This window comes from Clinocottus analis, unplaced genomic scaffold, assembly GCF_023055335.1.
Source record: "Clinocottus analis isolate CAN_PGR_092001 unplaced genomic scaffold, fCliAna1.0.p SCAF_15, whole genome shotgun sequence".
In the NCBI taxonomy this organism is placed as follows: Eukaryota; Metazoa; Chordata; class Actinopteri; order Perciformes; family Cottidae; genus Clinocottus; species Clinocottus analis.
The window spans coordinates 9,027,080-9,042,078 of NW_027175876.1; the positions used below are offsets into that span (position 1 = coordinate 9,027,080).

General features: G+C 41.0%; 1 protein-coding gene across 4 annotated transcripts in view; it reads right to left on the reverse strand.

The window, feature by feature from the left end:
• Positions 1-14,999, reverse strand: part of gphnb (gephyrin b) — an 87,481-nt gene that overhangs the window by 36,982 nt on the left and 35,500 nt on the right. For all 4 annotated transcript variants that reach the window (XM_068576823.1, XM_068576825.1, XM_068576826.1 and 1 more), the window contains exons 5-8: positions 10,935-11,029; positions 10,180-10,246; positions 5,188-5,460; positions 2,453-2,587 (exon numbers count right to left, since the gene is read on the reverse strand). In XM_068576823.1, coding sequence (XP_068432924.1) covers positions 2,453-2,587; positions 5,188-5,460; positions 10,180-10,246; positions 10,935-11,029 — 570 coding nt within the window. The remainder of the gene's footprint in view (positions 1-2,452; positions 2,588-5,187; positions 5,461-10,179; positions 10,247-10,934; positions 11,030-14,999) is intronic.

The following is a 14,999-nucleotide window of genomic DNA, read 5'->3' on the forward strand; positions in this document are numbered from 1 at the left end:
AAAAAGAAACAGACAAAATCACAAAAACCTGCAGACGAGGGAGTCCAGGATCATGGAATAAAGATCGAGCACCAAACTGGAACACAATGTTGTCAATCAGATATAAAGGTGTTATAATGTATAATTACATAGTTTAACTCTTTTGTACTGTACTCTATTGCAGTGATATTGAAGGCGTAGTTTGCAGTACTGCAGGGAGTATGTGAGATTCTAAAAACAACCAAACATTTCATAAGCTGTACATTTCTGCAAAACGCTTGAAAACCGCCGCTCTTGTACAAGGGTCTTCAATCAAAGCTCTGCAGGTTCAAGTCCCGTAAAAGCTCTGGCTCGAGCCAGGAAATTAAAATAAAATGAGCCATCTTCTTATTTGCTGCTCAGTTTTTCTTATCTTGACCGATTGTTTTTGCATATGGCTGAACTTCAGGATTAAATATCAACATTTCCAACAGACTTTTAGAAATATGTCTCATCGCTCTACACAGAGAAGAGAGAGAGAGAGAGAGAGAGAGAGAGAGAGAGAGAGAGAGAGAGAGAGAGAGAGAGAGAGAGAGAGAGAGAGAGAGGGCGATCTCCTCTGGCTGCTTCCTCTGTCTCATGACCCGCCTATGCACCCGTCCTCCCTCCTCCACCCGCATCCCATCCCACTGTTCCCATGGCAACCTTCTCATCTGTTCCCATAGCACCTGCCTGCTGTCCGGGAGACAAATGGAGACATGACACTGACAGATGAGGTAAAAGAGAGAGCGAGAGAGAGAGCGAGAGAGAGAGAGAGAGAGAGAGAGAGAGAGAGAGAGAGAGAGAGAGAGAGAGAGAGAGAGAGAGAGACAGAGAGAGAGAAAGAGAGAGAGAGAGAGTTGACACCATTCAGGATTTTAAAAACCTGCAGGAGAGATTGGTGAAAACATAGAAGGATACTTGGACATTTCATATTGCAATTTGATGATTTTTACATCAATAATTGTGTCACTTAAACATAAAACAAGTTAGAACTCTTCATTATAACAAACTGGCACCATCAGCCCCAAACTAACCTGAGAGCCGTCAACATGTGGTACTTATGGGCTACAAAATGAGCGCTAAAAAGAGGCACACATGTTGACAAAATGTTAAACTATCCCATAAAAGCGGGAAAAGACAAAAGCAGACTTGGGGGATATAGTAAAAAGAATTGCAATATGTTGAATTAAACCTGGGGAATAATTCTGTAGGCAAATGCATCCAAGCATGAGCATCACAACCTGCTGTCTCCAGAAACACAAATACACACACTCACACACACACACACAAACAACAAGGGCTTCAGATAGAAGACACATTGAAACAGACACAAAACACACACTTTGAGAGCACCAGTCAAGACTGTGAGTCTGTGTGTGTGTGTGTGTGTGTGTGTGTGTGTGTGTGTGTGTGTGTGTGTGTGTGATGTTTTGATGTGTAAGCAGGTACTGCAGGACACTATCGATTGTTTAATTTAAACCTGAATTAAAATGAACATAGACATGAATACAAATGGAAAACACATTTGAACCAAAATGCAATAAACGATAAAGTTGAGGGAAAAAAAAGGAGTAGTACAATCCCTCTCCCCAAAAAATAACTGAAAAGAAATAATGAATCAAAATCAGAAATCTTTGTCGTTAGTAAGAAAAGGGATTCCATTAGAAACAATAGTGTATTTGTTTGTGCACAGAATAGCTACTGCATAGCTATAATAACCAGTTTGTGGCGGTAAACGCAGTTGAGCTGTGGGAGACAAAGAGAAGGGCTGAGCAGACAGAAAACGGGCTAAGGCAGGCTTTGTGTGTGTGTGTGTGTGTGTGTGTGTGTGTGTGTGTGTGTGTGTGTGTGTGTGTGTGTGTGTGTGTGTGTATGTGTGTGTGTGTATGTGTGTGTGTGTGTGTGTGTATGTGTGTGTGTGTGTGTGTGTATGTGTGTGTGTGTGTGTGTGTGTGCAGCGTGTGTAGTTGGAGGTGTATGTTCTCTCACTCATATCCTGGGGGAAAACCTGTTGAAGTTTTAGATGAAGGACTTTCGGTGAGCACCTTTTTTGGTACTTTTTCAAGGCCAGCTTTTGATTTAGGATTTGGGTTTTCAGTTTAATATAAAATTGGGATCAGATTAAGGGTAGATTTGAAGCTTTAATCTGCACATTACAGCACAATAAAATGAGCGTGTACACAGGGCTTTAGAACTACCTGCATTTTAAGCCTCAAAGTTAATTCATCGCACAACCCATCAGATGTATAATGTAGCGAGGTTTGGTACAACTGATTCAGGGTTATGACAGTTTGAGTTGGGGATGGAGTTTATCAGGGAAAAATAGAAAGATATTTTCCCCTTAATATTGCCAACGATAAGTTCTCACAAGGATATAAGTACAAACAAGATCCCGTTGTGTTTGTCTAAATGTGTGTTTGAGCGCCGGTGTGTTTACTGCACGTGGACTCACTTTGGGTGTGGGACAGGAAGCGGTCGAGAGGCGGGACGTGGCCTGGGCGCGGGGCGACTCCGAGGGCGTGGTGCTGAGAGAGGCTGTGTCCCTGGGTAACACCTGCACACCCCGCGAGATAATGGAGTCTGGGATCTGAGATCACACACACACAAGCGTACGCAGACACACGTGCATGTAAACACCTCGCACAAAAGACCCGTAGAGGCAGTACGAATACACATACTGATATTGAAGATCCAGGAAAACACACACACACACACACACATATATATATATATATATATATATATATATATATATATATATATAGAGAGAGAGAGAGAGAGAGAGAGAGAGAGAGAGAGAGAGAGAGAGAGAGAGAGAGAGAGAGAGATATGCTACAAACCTATATACAGACACAAAAAACAGCCGAGACGACACATAATTAAACATCTTCTAATAGTCCAACTTAAACGACCACGCCTACTCACATGGTTGATGAAGATGAAAGACAAATGACCTCAAAAATGTGGCGTGATGATGACAAATAATGAGATATCAGGGGGGCGGAGTCTTACCAACATCCTTCTGTGACTGGACAATGAAGTGGGATGTTACCCTGACAACAGAGCCACAAAGCAGGGTCCAGGCTGCAGACAGGGCAGGAAGGATGATGGGTATGGAGAGATACTTGATGTTGCATGTAACTGCACAGAGTAGACACACACACACACACACACACACACACACACACACACACACACACACACACACACACACACAACACAAACCGACACACACAAATGTATGTAGACACACACACACACACACACACACACACACACACACACACACACACAACACAAACCGACACACACAAATGTATGTAGACACACACACACACACACACACACACACACACACACACACACACACACACACACACACACACACACACACACACACACGTATGTATGTAGAAACACACATTCATGGTATATGATACACAGAGATACATGACAAATGTATGTTTAGGAAAAGATTCACTCTTTTTCAACTCAAGACATTCTAACCTTGATGGAGATCACTTTTTAATAACAAGAAACTTAGTGGAGTCAGATGTGTCCTCATAATGATACAAATAATCATAAAGAGTATTTCACATGGGGTTTATTGACTTTACCTTTACATTGCTTCTGGTCAAGATGTAGCCAGGAAAAATAAAGTCAATAAAACCTAAAAGAGGGCTTGTAATTGTCTAAGAGCTGAATTCATGAAACAATTCCACACATCTGGACCAAATACTGTGCAAGTATGTCCAACAAGGCCAGTCTAAGGTCAAACGCTTCTCCAAATGCAGCTTTTGTGTTCCAAACTTTGGAAGATATAACAGATGTACCTGGGGAAAGCCTCAGTAAACTCATGCCCCAGGAACTTATTGAATAGAGTATTTAGGTCATCTTGTAAAGAAGAAAAAATACTGTATCACACATATGTACGACCTATTTGCATTTAGATGCTCATTGTTAAAGAAAGTTGGCCAGAAGATGCCAGGCATGAACCTCAATGTGTGTTTCAAGGCACCAGGAAGTGTGCCGTAATTTTACATAGTGGCTGAATGTCGATTAGGAAAGAGACGAATATAAATGAGCTAATTATAAAAAAATAAATCAACTTCTCAATACAAACTCTGTTATAGTCCTTATTCAAATCATCAGGTCCTTAAAGTTTTAAAGGGCCAAATCCAGAGTTCCTCTGTTCATGTCATTGAGCCCGAGACATGCTGGACCGACAAGGGGGCGGGGCTAAAGGACACGGTGATCCTGCTCTACGGGTCCATGGATGCAGAAGATTGCCGGAAGATCCGGGTAATTTTATTTGAATACGATACTGAGAAGTCAAACTTTATTTGCTTCATGCGTCACTTAGCAAATTTCATAGGAATAAACCTTCAAAATAGAAATGTTTCACTGTGTACTTCCTGTTATTAAAGAAGAGATTTGTCATACATTTTGAAGGCGTCAATGATTGCCCAGTTGATTCATGACATTTAAGCCCGACAGAAAGTACCAGCAGAGACGTTTTGTTAGTGTATTGGGTAAAAAACAGTGAATCATCTAAAAAAAGTGCTACCTGTAGGATTTTTAAACATCAATGTGTTATGTTAAGTAATTGTGTACCCCTGATATAATACCATCATGACAGCCCTTTAACCTGGATGTGCTCCAATTATGCTAACATGCTACAACTCCTTCAAATAGTGAGAAAAGTGCACTCTTTAATTCACACATTTATACTTTATCCAATTTAAGTGTATTAAACATACAATCAACGTTCCTGTGAACATGTACCTGCCATATATCAAAACAAATATATTGTACTATTTTGTATGTCAACCTACCTAAATATAATCATATCCTGTGTATTGTTCTGTGTCATAGGACACATTGAAAAAATGGTATTTTCTATAAACACCACTGTTACCGGAAAAGATGTTGGTTGTTCGTTCTCAACCTTTGCTTTTACTGAAAAAACTAACTTCTTGCTTGTTTGTAGTCCACTTTTTATGTTTACAGCAATGACAGTCTTTTAAATCCCTGTTGGTAAGGACTTATTGATGTAAAAATGCTACCTACAGCACATGCTGTAAATGACATGTATGAACGTGTATAGATGACCGTTTGAAATGGATGAAGTCAGATGAAAAGTGCAACAGGCAAATCCCTCCCCTCTCCTCTCCTCCGTCCTGGTACCTTGGCGGCGATGGATGCGGCGGTGATGTGGGAGGAGGAGCTGTCCTCGGTGGACGCCACACCGCTGTCCTTCTTCTCTTCATCGTCCTCCTCGCACTGCACGCCCTTGTCCTCCGTGTGGCGGCAGGGCGAACTGTTGGGCGGCGGCGAGAGGGGCGGTGGTGGCGACGGCAGGTCTTCCAGCTCGTCCGCCGCCTCCTTTACCTTCACCACTGCGTCCCGCAGGAGGTCGATGGCGTGCGGCAGCGCTGGCAGGATGAACTGGAAGCACTCCTGCAAGCGTAGAAGGACAGAGCGGTGCAAGAGAGAGAGAGAGAATATCAGTGACAGGGATTTGTTGTCTTGAGTCGATATTCAAATAATGTCTCAAACAATAGTACCCAGAATAAACACAATAAACAGAATAAGAGGCCTGTAGATGTAGTGCTGTACCCGTCACATGTTACATTTAGTACAATGCATATCTGCACAATACTTATTCCATGAGAACAGCAAGAGTTTAGGCCTGTGTGTCTGCTTCTTACAACATTTGTATTTCTTCACTCAGTAATGTTGCTATTGAGCTTCTTCGTGGAAACGCAACACTTTCTGCAGCTGTTTCACACAAAATGCCTCACAACCCACCAAATGTTTTCAGCTACCTTGACTGCATTTGCCCATCAGGGATGATGTATGGTACTAGCCAGAAGTTGAGTGATTGTTTTGATGGATTTGCACTAATAATCACTGTTCTGCATCTCTCTCTGTGAGCATTTTAAAAGTTAGGGAGTATCACGATGAAAGCATAACAGAAACATAAGATATTCTGCAATTTGAGCTGCTGGAAGGCTTTTATTGTGAAGGAATCTGCAAAAAATAACAAAATAAAACTTTCTATAGGAAGTGGGGAATAATAAGTGAATAAAACACATTTTGGAAAATAAAATAAACATGAGAGCAGCAGATTGTTGAGTATGATTTGTGGAATAAGTGCTGTGGAAATGTAAAATATTCTGAATGTATCTAGTCAACAAGTAAACAGGGAGGATGTGTTGATTATTAATAGGAAACTGCATCCAAGGAGATCCAAAAGCAAGAATACATCTCCCAAAAATATGATCAATTAACTTAAATACGGAGAGGTCTTTCTCTATTCTACAGTGAATCTGTTTCAAGATAATAACTTGGTCCCTTGAGGTATTTGCTATAACCAGTAATACTGTAATATATTCTCAGTCATATGTGACAAATACATGCGACCCTGCTTCAAGCAGAGATTTCTTCTTCAGCCTCAACAGATCACAGCGCCTCCTTCTGGACATATTGATAATAGCTGGAGCTCGTTCCTTGCTCCCTCCATCTCCTTTCCCCTCTCCAGTGTCTCTCTGGGTGTCAGTGTGCCTGTGGGCTCCTCGGCAAGGCTAAATGCTCCATTCTCCCCACTCCCAAGACAAGAGCTAATCTGTGAAATTATTTATCTTCCTGTGTATTTTAAGCATTGAGAAGATACATTATTAATCGCCCCAAGGCTTTACAGTATCTACGCTGGCTGCGAACTGGCTTTCTGAGCAACCTCTCCCCTTCACGTCCCATTTTAAGTGTGCATATCACAGGCTGGATTAAACATGACGGTGTTATCCTTGATTTGACTGAATTTAAAATCCCATAGATCCACACGAGGATGCACGCGTGCCAAGAATAGCATCCTCCACCACTGTTCATGAAAAATACAAAAAAGAGAGCAGTGAGACTCCTCAGATTGGGAGATGAAAGAGATTGCATGGGTTACCACGAACCCGCCAGCCCTGCTGTGTAGCCGCAAGCTAACCTTTCCACCCATACCCCCGCCTTCACTCACACACACCTCCCAAACCCCAAAGCACACTGTGGACTGTTTATGCCTCTTGCTGGGGTGTTAGAAGCCCACATCTGAACATTTTGGAAGATGAGGAAGAGAGTGTTGGGCTAAAGTGGAGAAGGATTTGGCAAAAGAAGGAGTGAGGATAGTGTCAAGAGCCTGCAGACATTACTCCTCTCCCCTTTTGTGCTTTCATTGCGTGCCGGGAATTTTTTTAGGTACGTCAGGAGTGTTTTTTTTTCTCTCTGCTCTTATTCTCTGTTTTGTCCTGGAGGAGAGTAACTGTCAAGAACACTAAAGAGCAGAATCCCTGGATATACTGCCAGCGGATGAGAAACACAAACGAGAGAGAAGGATGGAGGATGAGGGGAAGGCACTGCTGTTTTGAGAGAGAGGGGGCGTGGGGGGGCTGCAGGAGATGACGAGAGAGTATGAGAGAAAGGGAAAGAGTGAGTGAGACTGAGAGGATGAGATATGAAAAGCGACATAGTTGGAGAGACAGAGATTTGGTCAGAGAGCAAAAAAGAAAGTCAGACGTACATAAAAAGTGAAGAAGAAAGAGTAAGAAAAGACAAGAAATTGCCACTTCTGAAACACTTGTTAAGTAAAACAGGAGGATGCTTCAATTTCTAAACCACAAAAGTTGCAAGAAACTTAACCTGAACTATGTGTGTGTGTGTGTGTGTGTGTGTGTGTGTGTGTGTGTGCGCGTGTGTGTGTGTGTGTGTGTGTGTGTGTGTGTGTGTGTGTGTGTGTGTGGGGCACAAATTAAGCCTTTTATCTCTACTTCTTTGAAATAAACAACAACATTAGTATGTGCATAGTACGTGCATAGTACGTGTGTGGATTAATAAGCTTTATTGGTTGAGAACCTGATGACTTCCTTTTTCATTACAAATCACTATCCTATCATTGTGGTTGTCACTGGGGGTAAGTACCTGACAAATGGTGTAACACAGTTATTATGTCTCACAGGGTAAATTTGCAATCATTTTTTTTCTTTTAATGAAAAAAAAACTTTCCCATTAGACAGAAATGTCATCACAGTGGGTATAAATGTCTTCCCCTCAGGTAAATACCATCACTGCAGGTGGAAGCATCATCGGCAAAAGTTACAATGTTTGGTGATGACTTGGTGGTGAAGTCATCATCACGTGAAGAAATGTTATCAAAACAAGTAGCATTGAAGCTGCAAGCAGCGATGTGAGGGCCCTCGCACATTAGTGCACGTTGCTGTACTTGCGTCTACGAGTTTGACGTTTGTTTCCTGCATGGCATGCAGCTGAAAATGATGCTTTTCAAAAAGGTTCAGAGCACGGTCCCAAGAGACTTGCGTTTAAGTTTCCATGTGATACAAATGCCTACCAAGCTTCATACATATTAAACTTAGCGATGGAGATGACAAATGAGTATTTGTAGACGCTATTGAGTCCCTTTGTATCATTTATCAAAGGTGAAAAGTGAGCACGTTTTCATAGACCGCAACACTAATATTCTGTTTTATTTAGCCAACATTGTAATTTCATTTGTAAAACATTAAACTGCAGTTTTACCAATTTAGGTTTATAAAGGTTGGCTGTATTATTCTTGCTATGAAGAAATTCCAAATGCCTTAAAGGTGCACATCAGGGTTATCTCAGAGAGTTTGTGTTATGAAGTTGAGATGTGCAGTTTGAAAGATGTAGACATTTACCAAGTGGGCGAGATTAAACAAAATGCACTACATGCAATGTAAGATCCAGTATTTGCAAAGAAAAACAACTAAATGTCAGGCTGAAAATAATCCTCCTGCTTCAAAATCATCGATAAAAGGTGAAACCTCAGATAGCATTTCAATATGGACAAAATGCAAACCACCACAACACCTACAATCCCCAAAACAATGATTGCTTTCATTATCTGAACCTATAAGAGAAAGACTAAAATTAGGCCAAAGAGACAAAACAAGCTGAAACTGACACAAGGCCCTTCGTCTGGCTAGCTCAGCTGGACTTCACCGGTATCTTTATGACAGGAGATCATCGTAATAAAAGCCTGCAATGGGCGGCTTGTGCCGTTAACTTTAACTGGGGGTTGATGAGGGAGACACTAATATGGCAGCAGATGGGGGAGAGGTGGAGTAATTGATTAAAAGAAATACTAAAATCGATCAGGAGAAGCGGACGCGTAACGAGACAGAGACAGATGTGCAGGTCAGCACAGCAGAGAAGGAGACAGATGGAGCGGGACACAGAGACAGCAGTGGGTGGACACACACACACACACAGACACACACACACACACACACACACACACACACACGCACACACAGACACACACACACACACACACACACAGACACACACACACACACACACACACACACACAAGCAGGTTTACATTACCAAACACAAACATGCTCACACGAGAACAAACACACACCCACGTATGCGCCCTGCAGCTTTTCCTTTGTCCAGATAGAAATGCATCAAAACACAGAGACTTACAAATACCACAACAAACTGAAAGAATCTATACTGTAGACATCATTGATTAATCATTGACATGAATGCACACACTTGGATCCATACACACACCTTACACATGCTGCGTACATCAACACACATCTATAATGACTGCATGTAGATTCATTTCCGCATTGACCTTCGCATAAAGAGTCACATTACTAGCACAATGCTAAGCTAACACTGCCCAATAACAGGTCATAGCTATACTAGTTGCTGCACTGACACAGACCCAAAGGTTTCTATGTATCCCTAAATGTTTTGCGTTCATACTTTGTAAGTGTTAAACCGTAAAGAGATATTCACTGGGATCTGAAACGGTCCCAATACAACGAACACGCTTTTGTGTTCACTTTCTATATGGGCTCTATGTGGTGTTTTTATCCAAAGCGCCTTACAATTAGTCTCTCAATCACCCAGTGATGGCAGCAGGAGCCAATGCACGTCACTAGCCTCACATCAGGTGTTTAGTGTCTTGCTCAAGGACACTTTAATGTGGGGACAAAAGTTCTCACCCCCATTTCCAAATGTGTATTTATTTGATAAACAAAAACAAGCACAGCAAGTGAATTTGTTCCTTTCTTTGCGTTTGACTAACGACACCTTTACGCTATCAGCCACTGGAGAAAGGTCATCTCTCGCGTTTCCTACCTGGGAGCCTTTCTTGCTTCCTGGTAAGTTAATGATGAGCGTCTTCCCTCGGATACCACACACAGGTCTGCAACACCGGAGAGAGTTCATATGAATACAGAGGAAGAAAAGGATTTATGGCTCTACCTCCACATTAAAGCTTTGATTATGTGTATCCCAGTGTGCTGCCCTTTATCCAGGGCATACCATGAACTCATTCACCATTTTGTCTTACATTTGAAGGTGGGATGGTCCCCTCTAATGAACAGAACGGGGTCACAATGTATAATATTTAACCCTAGAACACTAAAGTCAGGTGATTTTCACCCAAGCTATTGTTGTTATGTTACTTTCATTGTGTTGTTTTGTCTGAGTTACAGTCAACTTGCCTTAAATTCTTGTATTTGAATATATTTCGATGAGAAGTATATCAGTTTATCAGGTACATTATATTGGGTGAAATTCACCCGACCTTGGTGATAGTGCAACTATTTTTAACGTTCGTGTTCGAGAGTTAAGACTCCTGGAATAACTGCCAGTCATTGAGAGTTCACAGGACATTTCAACTTTAGCATGTACTGCATGTGATGTGTGTTGCTGTGGACCTCTGTGCGTTTCTCTCTGCTTGTACAGTATATGTTTGATCCTGTGCTCTGTGCCTTTACGAGGTTATCTGTTTAAATGAAGGATTATATACATTACTCAAGTGAAATTGATGTCAATAAAACTAAATGTGTTTTGGTTGTGTGTCGGCTGTGAGGGTGTGTGTGTCTGACCTGGAGAGCATGCCTAGTGGTGTGACGTTGAGAGAACCCATCAGCATCGCCAGAGACATCCCTGGAGCCTCGCGCTCTATCACCTCCTTAGTGGCCTGGAGAGAAGACAAATAAAGAGGAGGGTCATTAGCGGGATCATAATCTAACTCGTGTGACTCACGTGACCGTCTTCAGTATATGTAAATACTACTAACTGCGTAAATACTATGTATGCAAACTCTACAGTGTAGAGAAAGACAATCGAACTAGAAATATTGTCGCTGTTCCTCCTCTGAAAACCCCGTAGCGCTGACCGTTTCATATGAAGAGATGGATGTAAGCGTTTGATGGACAGTAGCTCCTCATACTGAGAAAAGCTTGTGACAAAATGAAATGCAATGAAATACACTTTCTACAACAACTACTTTGGATAAAGAGATCTGTAATTGCATGCAATATTTTAATTTACTTTAAGTTCTGATGTCTTATATAAATTATTTTGTTGTGATTATAAAAACCAGAACAATATTTATTCTGTTGGGTCCAGCAGCATGTTAATAAGCAATCATAGCTAGAGCTGTTTGCTTTACATATTGTATTTCTACAATCTCATGTTGTCTAGTGAAAGAGATCTTTAACATTTAACGCATTAAATACAGACTGTATTTTGACCTTTATATCATATGCAGAAAGCATGTCACAGCCAAGGCTGTAATCCAGAGTGATTTGCAGTGACTTCAACATTGGAGAAAAGCAACAGAATGCACTTGACAAAAAAAAAAAAAAACACCTTACTTTACATCAACTCTTCAGAGTGATATCTCATTCAAAAATGTTGCTAAGTAAAGAAGTTAGTCTGTAACAGTCTGGCAGATGGCCAAGACATACTGACAATCGTCACACACTCCTACAACAACCTCCTGAATGCATGTCCTGACTAAAAACACATGGACTGCCCTTCAAATATTGATTTACAACCTCTCTTGCACAATCTTATGATCGGCTCAAGGCTGGGAAATCCTTATCTGATCTGTCTCCTACCCTTCTACATCCCCCATTAGCAATTAAGATTGATTCAATCTTTGAAATCAATGGAGGAATATGTCTTTTTTTTGGTCAGTCCGTGCAATAAAAAAGTGTGATTTTGAATTAATTGATTTCACAGCCTGGGGGTTTATCCCAGCAAGGATACATATGGTTTCCAGGGGTGGTGTTTTTTTTCTAATTTAACCATCTTTGCATGAGACATGTGCAACACATGCCTTAGTTGCACGTCTGTGTGAGTGTGTCTACATGTGTGAGTGCAGTTGATACGGCACGTTCTTGACAGATAGATAGCAGAGGAGATAGTGCCTTCTCCTCCAGCTGTGTGTGTTGGGTGCCCTTGAGTTGAATGACACTTCAAACGCACCATTAGCGAGGGAGAGGGGAGAGAAAAGACTTCAAAGCGATGAGGAGCCACTGATGAGCATCGTGGGCTTGGACTCAGGAGAGGATGGAGATGGAGAGAGGGGAGAGAGATGAGGAGAAGGGAAAGAGCGTGGGAGGGACGGAGGAGGGGCAAGATACACGCAAGAGGGAAGGACGGAGAGAAAAAGGAGGGGGGAGGCTGGATTCATACCTCACCATACAACGTTTTTGATTGGTAGAAGAGGAATTGTTTGATACGACAGAAATGCATTCAGACAAAGTATAAAAGACAGACTGTATTTTTTTTTTAGTAATATTCTGCTTTAATCACAAGAAGAAGAAAAAACTTAATTATATGTCTGATGTGTGTAAGAAAAGGGCGAGTGCTTTGAGTGCATATGATTAAATCAAATACATTTTTTAATCAAATATTCTCTGCAAGCATGCAACATCCATGTAAAAGAAAGGAGGAGCTGCTTTTATTTAGGTGTTTCATTCACTGGCAGTGATCTGACTCAAAGCATGGAGTTTTAGGGAAAGTTCAGTCCTCTTAAATATTGGCGCCCCATACATCTTTCATGCTTCTTGAGCCATGGACTATTCACAAGGAATCAACGTACTTGAGGAAAGTAATTTATTGAGAATATATCTTCTGGATGTGACTAACAGGAAGAGATCGAGCTCCAAGCCTTGTTGAGGGTTTGCATGAGGTGCATGTTGTTCTAATGTTTGACTGAAGCAAGAGAAATGTTCCTCATGGCAGTAAAACACCAAAATATCTTCTGCAAACGTAATGAGCGAAAGTGCATAATCTCATATTCTGAGAGAAAATGAAGATGTGTGGTATAAATGGAGTAGAATACATAATTCCTATTAAAGACTAGTAGTCGTTCGTACTGAAGTGTAGCAGGACAACAAACAGGCTGCTGCAAACCGTTAAAATGTTGAGCTAAAAGGTGACTGAGCTGCATTTGAGCTGGTTGTATTCCTGACAATAGAGTGAAATGGACAAAACCTCCACCTCTGAAAAACAAATGTTTCCCTGCATGTTTATATCTCATGATGTCCCATTTCACAAACAATGTAAACACACATTGTGTTAAAATATGATGAACAACTGGTCTTTCTGGAAAGTTCCAAGTTACAGAATGATTCAACATAAAATTGTTAAGTTGCACACTGACCAAGGAAATAATGATTCAATCTGGATTGGTAATGTAGATAGGGAGGACACAAGTTAGATAAGGACTTCCAGACAGTTAAGACATGGTTTGTTAGTGGATGCAATGTAAAATACAGCAACATGTATTCCTTCCCAGAACAATAAGTGGCATTTATATTTCAGTACACATAGAGCTCTTAGATTAAAGACATTTTACTTCTCTCCTGCTTTCAGCTAAACAAAATACAGTCATATGTGTCTTGTACAGCCTTCAAACACACAGTGACAGACAGAGAGATGTCCTTGTCTACAGCATACAGGGTTGAATCAGATAGCAGGTATTATCAGTGACTACAGTTTGTACGTGTCTTCCCTCTTCCAGGAAGGCTGATGCTGTCTCCCATGATTGATGAGGACCAATGATACTGCTCACAACCACAGCTCATCCCCTGCCAAATTGCTTGTATGTGAGTGAGTGTGTCTGTGTGTGTGTCTGTGTGTGTGTGTGTGTGTGTCTGTGTGTGTGTCTGTGTGTGTGTGTGTGTGTGAGTAAGGTTGGCTGAGTACATACAACCGAAGTATCGCACTGTAAATCCCCAAAAACGTTTTTCATCAAAGTTCTGTGGTTCACAAGTGTGTGTAACACGAGGAAGGGATGAGAAAGACTAATCGTTGATCTACATGTACATAGAGTAGGATACTGCCTCCATGGTAGTAGACTTTGCCTGCAAGTATGTGTGTAGGAAAGTCTTTAAACACTCTAAAACTTTGTATTTTATGCTGAAATGAAACACTTCACACTTATTCTTTATTTACTTATAGTGCACACTGCAGCTGCCGATACAAAGTATGTACTTTTAAATGCAGTACATATTCAATTGGGACAAACTACTACTTCCTCATAACATTGCACCTTAAACTTTGACCCTCTTGCTCATATATTGTGTGATTGTGGGTCGGAAACAGCTAGAAATCTTGCTGGCTACCACACTGCAAAATGTGACTGGATGCAGGAGGACATCCTGGTATTTTTGTCAAACTGCCTTTGACAAACTACGTCATGGGATATACTAAATCGTTTTCTGGCATAGTAAGTATATTAGTATTGCTCATATATTAGTATGGGTATTGGAAACAATAATAGATGTGAACAGAACGACATTAAACCAGTTTGTGAAGCCTGCCATCATTTATTTTATTTATGTAACTCTAAAGTAGTCTATGTTATTGCGTCCTAGAATTTCCTCTTTTACTAAACTGATGGAGTAGAAACAATGAATATGGCATATGAGATGTAATACAAATCATGGGGTGATTGCAGTTTTTAGGCCTGAAAAATCCTTATGATCCTATTGGATAAGAAGGATGTACTCAACCTTTATAATCCAAGGTTTGAATCTGAAATATTTAGTTCTGACACTCAGTTACATTGATCCAAAGTGTAAAATAATGTGTGTCAGAACAATAAAGAATTAGGAAACCCGACATTGTGTGAGTAGACCTCCTCCTCTGTA